This window comes from Dromiciops gliroides, chromosome 2, assembly GCF_019393635.1.
Source record: "Dromiciops gliroides isolate mDroGli1 chromosome 2, mDroGli1.pri, whole genome shotgun sequence".
Lineage (NCBI taxonomy): Eukaryota > Metazoa > Chordata > Mammalia > Microbiotheria > Microbiotheriidae > Dromiciops > Dromiciops gliroides.
In genome coordinates, this window is record NC_057862.1 from 245914556 (window position 1) to 245923661 (window position 9106).

General features: G+C 39.9%; 1 protein-coding gene across 1 annotated transcript in view; it reads right to left on the reverse strand.

The window, feature by feature from the left end:
- The window catches only part of EXOC5 (exocyst complex component 5), a 63655-nt gene extending 54562 nt beyond the window's left edge, over nt 1–9093 (reverse strand). Inside the window, exon 1 of the mRNA XM_043985464.1 lies at nt 8821–9093. Coding sequence (XP_043841399.1) covers nt 8821–8847 — 27 coding nt within the window. The 5' untranslated portion in view covers nt 8848–9093. The remainder of the gene's footprint in view (nt 1–8820) is intronic.
- Between the last annotated feature and the right edge of the window lie 13 nt (nt 9094–9106).

Sequence of the window (9106 nt, forward strand, 5' to 3'; positions counted from 1 at the left end):
TAGTGAAAAAATGATGATGGTCTCAATAGAAAAATAAATGTTTTGATGCCTGGTAGAATTAGGGGAAAACTAGAAAACTTGATTCAAAATTTTAGCATTATTCTTTGTTGTTGTTTTGCTGGGGGTTTTTTGGTGAGCAATGGGGTTAAGTGACTTGCCCAGGGTCACACAGCTAGTAAATGTCAAGTGTCTGAGGCCAGATTTGAACTCAGGTACTCCTGAATCCAGAGCCGGTGCTTTATTCACTGTGCCACCTAGCATTTTAGCGTTATTCTTAATCCTTCCTGTTCTCTCACTCCACATATCTACATAGTTGCCAACCCTTATGCCCTTCTCTTCACTCACAGAGGCACCATCCTAGTTCAGGCCTTTCTCTCTAACTTAAGACTACTGTGAAAACTCTCACCTGTGGCTCCAAGAAGCTGTAGTATGCATAGCAACTACTCCCTGGTAAAACTACCAGGGCTAAACCAGGTTGAGGGTAACAGAAAGACCGCAAACTTGTCAGTGAGTTATGGGGATGTCTACTGCAAACATGTGAAAACTTCTCCTGATGGAATTGGAGGATGAGAACAATTTGTTCCAATAGCCATAAAAGCAGCTGAAGAGAGCTTAGAGCTTGGTCAGGCAACTCTCCAAGACCATAAGCTGAAGAGAATGTGCCAACCTAGATCTGTAAAGATCCCAGAATGTCCTTACACTAATGAAATCAGAGGCCTAGGCCCTATCCCTATTCCAGTCTATTTTATCTGGAGTGTTCAGGGAAGAATAGGACCTCTGGTATGTGGGCTTACTGAGCCCTTTTCAGGGCTGCTCACACATCTTTGGTGTCTACCTTCACCCAACTCTCACCTATGGCTCCAAGAAGCTAGAGCATGTGCAGTGGCCACAACAACCTATAAAACCATCTTAGTAGTAAGCCTAAACTACGTTGAGGGTTAACTGAAAGGCCTCAAACCTGATACTAAGTTAGGGGGATATCTACTCCAAGCATGTAAAGACTTCCCCTGATGGAAATGGGCAGATAAGAACAATTTGTTCCAAAGGCAATGAAGGCAGTTGAAGCAGGCACTGTGGAGCAAGCACTTTAGATCTTGGTCAGGCAATGAAGATGTATCTTGAGCCATCACCAGTCATCTTGACTTCTGTCTTGCCAGTGGACTTCAATAACTTTGGAAGAGAATGAGGCTGAGGACTTTGTGCAACACAGCCTCACTTAAATCCAATTCACATGCAAGTCAAGACATCACCCCATGACAACATTGATGCTCTTTGAAAACAAAGGACAAACAACTACCATAATTCACTCCTTTACTGCCTCTCAACAGGAATATTTTTTTTTGCTGGGCAATGGGGGTTAAGTGACTTGCCCAGGGTCACACAGCCAGTAAGTCAAGTGTCTGAGGCAGGATTTGAACTCGGGTACTCCTGAATTCAAGACCGGTGCTTTATCCACTGTGCCACCTAGCTGCCCCTCAACAGGAATATTTTAAGAGCCTCCTAACTGGTTCCCCTGCCTCCAGTCTCTCTCCTCTTTAATTCATTCTCCAAATGACTGTTAAAATAATTTTTCTAAAGCACAGGACTGAATATATCTCTCTCCTGCTCAAAAATTTTCATTTACTCCCTATTATGTCTAAGATAAAATACATAATCTTCACCAAAACATCTAAAACTTTTAACAATCTGGCTCCAATCTACCTTCTCAACCATATTTCACAGTTTTATTTTATTCTTCTCACACTCAAGTTCAGCCACACTAGACTAATAGAAATCCCACAAACACAATACCGTATCTCCAGTTTTGTAAGCCATGGTTTCTTCACCTCCAGCACTTAAGAATTCTTTGAAGCTCAGTTCAGTTGCCACCTGGTCAAAGAAGCCTTCCCTGTCCCTCCTTCACTCTCACCAAATTATCTTATATATATTTTAATCTATGTACATACAATATTCCCCAAGGCAGAATGTAAGTTCCTTTACAGGAAATGTCTTATTTTTGCCCATTTGTATCTCTGGGGCCTAACATACAGTTGGCATCTATTTTAATTACTGAATCAAAAAAGTTAAGTTCTTTACCCAAGCTTACAATCATATTTAGAAATAGAAATCATATTTTCTGACTCTCAAACAATGTTCATTTTATCAAAAAAAAACCTATGATTTGGTTAAAGATGAGCTAAATTTAAAATCTTTGATAATTGCCTGAGATTCAGAAATATAAATGGTCATTCAGTTACTAAATGTCAGAGGCAGAATTTGATTTCAGGTCCAAAGTCAAGTCCAGCAATCTATCCTACAATTCTCTTACCAAATGATCTCCTTATGAATAAGCAATGCCAGAATATCAGCTTAACTCTATGAAGTTATGAAATCATCTATGTTTCCATATTTCTCTTCTCCACTTTTTATGAAGAGAGATAACTATTAACTTTTAAATTATCCATGATAAGGAACCAGTTTTCAAAGCTACAAGACAAGGAATCTGCAGCAATGTACTGGGTTCCTGCAATATGAATGATGATGGTGATGACAATAGCTTGCATTTATATAGTGCCTACTATTTGTCAGCTACTATTTAAACACTTTACAAAGATTTACCTCATTTGAGCCTCACAACAATCCTGTGAGGAAACTGAGGGAAACAGAGGTCTAGGTGACTTCCCCAGAGTCAAACAGCTGGTCAGTATCTGGGGCCAAATTTGAACTCAGGTCTTCCTGATTCCAGGTGCTATGGTTTATCCACTACACCATATGTCTTCTCTGGAAATCACACTAGAAAGTCAATCTTCAACATTCATGCATTTAACTTTTGCAACTTCAAACATTCAATGATTTTGTTAGTAACTTCATTTTCACTTTCACACTGGCAACCACATACATTCATGGTTATGCACAGTAGAGAACAAAACGAGGCGCAATGCAGGTAAGTTTGTGGAGCAGCTAGTATTCTGGTAGGGTAGTTTGGCATAATTGACCAGCTGGCTATAGACATCAAGGCTACTGATCTCATCATTGATCACAGTGTCAAGGTTAAATGTCAACTCATCTCTGCTATGCTCCCATACTCCAAGACCTTTAAGGATCTCAAACTGCTTACAAAAGAGATGTCACTGACAGATCATTTCAAGCTGGTAAGCCCTTCACAATCTCCAACCATGAAGGTCTGAAGTTCCTTGATTTCCAGAGGGCAGCCAAGGTAGAGAGGTTTAGAGCAGTATAATATATAGGACATCACCCTCATACCACCATCTGACACAGTGGAAGGTAAGATTAATGTTAAAAAATGTTTTAGTTTTTAAAATTGTATTTGCTATATAGTATTTATGGTACTGTCGATTTCATTTGTTATAAAAAGTGAATGCTGTCTGAAATCAGTGTGTGTTTTTTTAAATTGAGATGTTAGCACAAAAAGTTGCAGAATTCTAGGGAATTACTGGTGAGAAAAATGTTTTTAATGTTAACACTTTTATTTTGTGTACTGCATTTTTATGGGTTATTTCATGGTTACTGTGTCAAGAAAAGTATGTATTATCAGACTTAATGTTCTGTTATGCAGTACAGTATACTTTCAGCAATCTCTAAAGATTAGTTTTTGGTGGTCATGGGAAACAAATCTCGTGTTTCCTATAGGTTCAATGTATCAACATTCACATTTTTTACCTTCACACCATTTTCTAGGAATGCTATTCCAGCAAAGGTTGAGGACTGACAGTATGCTGAAATCAAATCCTTAGGAAATAGAGATGGACCATTTTTTTTTTACAATAGGGTCTACAAGGCAGAAATAGCATTATATAATCATTCATAACTCAAGATCTGAACACCTTTTTCTTGGTTGTTTTACCTCACCTTTTTATTTTAAAAGTCTTGTTGACCCTAAAATATTCAGTGTTTAAACTGATGCATGCATAAAGTGAGGTACCCCTTAGAAAAATCAGGGAAAAGCAGATGGATTATCAAACCCTAGACAGAGAAGACATAGAACCTAATAAACAATTACTCTAAAAGAGGTCAAGAAAAGACTAGAATCTAGCTGGCAAGTCTGTTTCTTTGCTCTAAAGCTGGAATTCAATATTCTATGGAACTAAAACAGAAAGCTAATCAACATTTACAGCAATGCTGATTCTATGCTGAAACGGGTTCCAAGTTCCAAAGCAGAACCTGGGATGCCAACACTACAGTGCCAGCCAGCAACAGTCTCGTCTACCTGCAGTAAGCCACTAATAACATAATGTGCAGGGGAAGGGAAAATCTTTCGTCCCCATTGATCAACAAGCTTTTATGAAGTGCCTACTACTTGCCAGGTACTGTATTTGGTGCTGAGGACAAAAATATAAAAGACGTGTTCACAGGGTATTTACAAAATAAATATGCAGTGTGGGGGATAAGGTCACAAAAACTTAGGGCATCAGAAAAAGTCTCTTGAAATGGATGCCACCTAAACTAAGTCTTGATGTGAGCTAGGAGTTGTGTGAACAAGAGATGAAGAAGAAAAGCATTCTAAGCACAGGATAAATTAGGCTGGTAGGAAGATCCAGAGAGAGGCAAGGGATAATTTTGGTGGGGCTGGGGGTATAGAGTAGCAAGTGGGCCAATTTGGCTGAAGATTTTTTTTTTCCTCCATCAGCTGCACTCCTTGAACTTGGATTCCACTGTCATCAAACTCCCAGGAAACCTCTTCACCACTAAACTCATCATCATCCTTTGAGACCATCAGCTTTGGTACTTACACCTCTTTAGTAACCTCTGATTAGAGAGCTGGAGGTCAAAGAGAAGAAACTTCTCCATTTAAAGAGTGCTCAGAGACCAGCCAAGTCTTCATTTTCTACCAGTTGCGGTTCTCAGACTAGACTCTACAATGCCCCCATGACAGACAACTACATCATTCCCAAGTGTCCCCCCTCCCCCACCCTTTAGCATTGTTTTGTGTGTTGTCTTCCTCTAATAGACTATAAGCTCCTTGAGGGCAAATGCTTCCTTTTTCTTATTTGTATCCCCAGTGCTTAATAGATTATGGAGAGTATTGTACAATCAGCTTGGAAAGTTAGGCTACGGGTGCAAAAGTAGTTTTATTTTATCCTAAAGGCAATGGAGAGACAGAAGCTTCTTACAAAGGGTAGTGGCATGATAGAGCTATTTGGCAGCCTTCAGGTGTATGGACTGGAGAAGGGGAGATTGGAAGCAGGGTGACCAATCAGAAGATTACTGTTGCAATAGTACAGGTGAGAGGTGATGAGGGTCTGGACTAAGGTGACTAAGAAGAGTTAAGAGATGGAAGAGATGTGAGAAATGTTGTGGACATAGAAATGGCAAGACTTAGTAATTAACTGGCTACATGAATTAGTGAAAGTCAAGAATCAAGTATGACTCTTTGACTGCAAGTCTGGGTGACTGGAAGAATGGTGGTACCCTTAACAGAAATTGGTAGGTTAGGATAAGGAGTGGGTTTATGGAAAAAGGTAATGAATTCTGTTTTAGAAAGCAGAGATGTATATGGGACATCCTAGTATAGTATCTTAAGTAGTTGGAGATGTGGGACTGAAATTAAGGAGAAAGTTCTGATATGCAGATTTAGGAGTCATCTGCATAGTGATGCCAGCTGAATTTCTGAAAGTTGATGAAGTCACCAAAAGAAAGAAGAGAAAGCCTGGAGCAGAGCCCTTGTATACACATACTCACACATGGGAGAGAAACATCAATGATGTTACTGCAAAAGAGAAAGGTAGAAGAGAACCACAATAGAGCAGTGTCATAAAAAATTAGGTTAGAAAGAACATACAGAAGAAGGTGGACAATGTTTTCAAATGCTTTGAAGGCTTAATGGACTTAGCAATTAAAAATCAATTGAAATTTGAAGAAAACAATTTTAGGTTTGAGAAATGAGCAGGAGGTAAGAAAGCAGGAGTAATTATTTTTAGGACTATAGATGCTTTTTCCTAGGAATCTGACTGTGAAAGGGAGCAGAGATACAGAAGGTACAACCAGGTAATGGGAAGGTTTTTGAAAGGATGGGGGCATTGGATGCAGAATCTGCATGCACACTGTTTTAAAGGCAATACAGAAGGAACCAATGGATAAAGAGAGATTTAAAATTAAGGACAAAGAAGTGATGAGATTCTAGACTAGGGTGACTGTGATATGAAGGAAGAGAACTAGGGCAAACTCACAAGAGAAAATAGGAAGGATGGGAATCAAGGCTACAAGTAGAGGGGTTGGTATTAGACATAAGGGCCATTTCATAGAGCAAGTGAGGATAGGATTGGAAATGATGCTGTCATGATTTGAAGTGTGGAACTGGAAAGATGAGGAGGTTTATAATTAATTAACTCAATCTTTTCTGGGAAGTCTAGGTTAGTATTTGGAAAAGGAGTAGCAACAGCAGCAAAGGATGAAGCAAAGACTCAGGAGGGCAGTGTAAAACTGAACTGGTTAACTAAAGAATAGAGATTTTTGAAGGAAGAAAAGTGAGGCCATATAGAGTTGATATACTGCAAAAGCAAGGAGAAGAGTGATTGGAGGCAGTGGTGAGATAAGGTTATGATCAGAGGAATTTCATAGTTCTCGATTATGAAAATGAAACACTTTTTGGTGATGACAAGAGAAAAGGAAATAGTGATAAAAAAAGTTTTAAGTCCCTCTGAACGATAAGAATATAGAATAAACTTTAGTTTCCTAAATAAGTAAGAATTTTACTTTGGCAATGAAAAATTATTTTGCTTTTTTTAGTGCTACAAGGGGATTCCAACTTGAATTATTAAAATGATTCTTCATAGTCAAATGTTAACATTAAAAATTACTGTTAAAATGTTTAAATTGATGAAGCAGAAAGCTAATATAAAAAAGGAAAAAAAACTGACAAAAGAAGCTAAGATGAATCTATATGTGTAGTATTGCTCTAAGACTTTGGCCTCACACAAATATCCTACTGCTATCATCACTGGATCATATCACGAAGAATCATGCTCTATCCCTGATTATTATATCCCTTAAATGACAAGTTCCTAGACAAGAGAGACTATTATTTGTAAAAAAAAAAAACAAAAACAAAATCATATTTTCAATGAAATCAAGAATGCTCACTTGACTAAGTATTTGTAGATAATATTTTAAACTATTTTAAACTAATTTAGATTCAATAACTGCCAAGTTCCAAGAATAAATTCAACAGGAATTGTCATACCATGAGGATGATAATTATCAGTCAAATGCTGGCTCACATTTTTCTGATTTGTTGACCACCACAAATTTGAACACACTGAAACTAAACACCTCAAATAACCTAGCAAATAAATACTTTCCCTCTTTCAAAATGAACTCACTTAAACGTCATGATTACAAGGTCTCATGCCCATATCAGATGGCATGAGGCTGTTTAACAAAATGAAATTAATTTGATGTCTAAAGATTATATTTCAAGAATACATTTTCAATCACATATTTTGTCTGTCCAATCATTTTGGCTACATAATTCATGTAGCAATATCATGAGTAAATGCCATTTGGTAAAACTTAGTATTTTAGGTTTAAAATTTGAAATAATTAAAATTATAATTCAGAGGAAGAACATAATTTCTTGTTGCTGCACAAATTTCCTAAGTGTAAATTGCACAGGTTCTCCAGTATAAAATGGTTCCTCCTCTATCTTTGGCGGGTTTTTCCTTACTGTTCTAGGAGGAAATCAGAAAAAGGAGAGTTTCACAGATGAAGGACCCAATCTATTTCATAAACAAGGGAAGACATTCCATCATCCCTACAAAACAAACAAAACAACCCCCCCCCACCCAAATAGCTAAGGAGTAGATAAAAAACAGAAAACAAAAAACGAATAGGGACAGGTAACCTCGGGCAGTTAAACCCTAGCAATTTTAAGATTCTATGATCCTTGGGTAGCTAGATAGACCACTAGACTTGGAGTGAGTTAGACCTACCTAAATTCAAATCCAACCTCAGACACTTACTCTCTGTGTGACACTGGGCAAGTCATTTGATCTCCCTTTGCCAGTTTCCTAATCTGCAAAATCGGGATAACAATAGCACCTACCACCCAGGGTGGATGTTGAGATCAAATGAGATAATAATTGAAAGGGCATAGCACAGTGCCTGGTACATAGTAAGCACTATATAAATGTTAGCAACTATTTTTTATCGTTATTATTATTAATGCCCTTTAGGAGCCTTAAAACACCAACAAGTTAACAACACCTTTGCATTTCTCTCTAGTTTCACGGAAGATAAGTAGGCCTTTCCCAAAGACAAAATTTCCGTTTGTGTTGCTTCTTCTACAGCTAAAATGACCAATTCCAGCTCAAAAGTGTACGATACGAAGAGCTGAATTCCAACTCGGAGTCAAACTGCCAGGGGTCACTTAAATCTCGGATGGCTATCCCCTGAGTTAACACTGAATTCAGGGGTTCCACAATCAAGCCCCGTGGTTTCCCCAACTTAAAGGCCGCTGTCATTTTCCCTTCCTTCCTGTATCGTAGTCAGCCCTTCCCATTTCCTCCAGTGATCTGGAGACTTCTGACCAGGAGGTTACCCTTCCACATTTCTGTACCACAATAAGTTACGGAAGAGTTGATCTCTGTCTCCCAGAGAGATGCAGCCCCCTCCCACTCAGGCACCCAATCCCCTCCCCGCCCTCCACAGTAGTGCCAAAGACACCCCTCCCCCATTTCGTGCTTCCCCGGCAATCCCCTCCCCCAGCCCCTTCTCACAGGTGCTCCCAGACAGCCCACCCCGAGGTAGGGACAGCCGGCCCGGGGAGCGCTCGGCGCAGTCCCCGGACACCCTACGCTCCCGCTCCACGGGCTGAAAACCCACCTCGAAGAGCTCCGCCGTCGTAGCCATGCCGACGGACTGTCCGTTTGGCTCTCACCGCGCAGGAGGATCCCCTTTTTATTTTTCCCCAAGGGGTGTCTTTCCGATTCACATGCTGCGCTTCTTCCGCGCTCCGCACAGCCCTCCGGCGAGTCCGCCACCCCCTACACAACAGCTGTCCCAGCCGGCACAGCAGGGAGGGAGAGCGGCCATAAAGCGGAACCGCTAACGCCTCACAGCGGCCACCTCCCTGCGCCGCCTGCGCCGCTCTGAGTGTCACCGCCCCCAC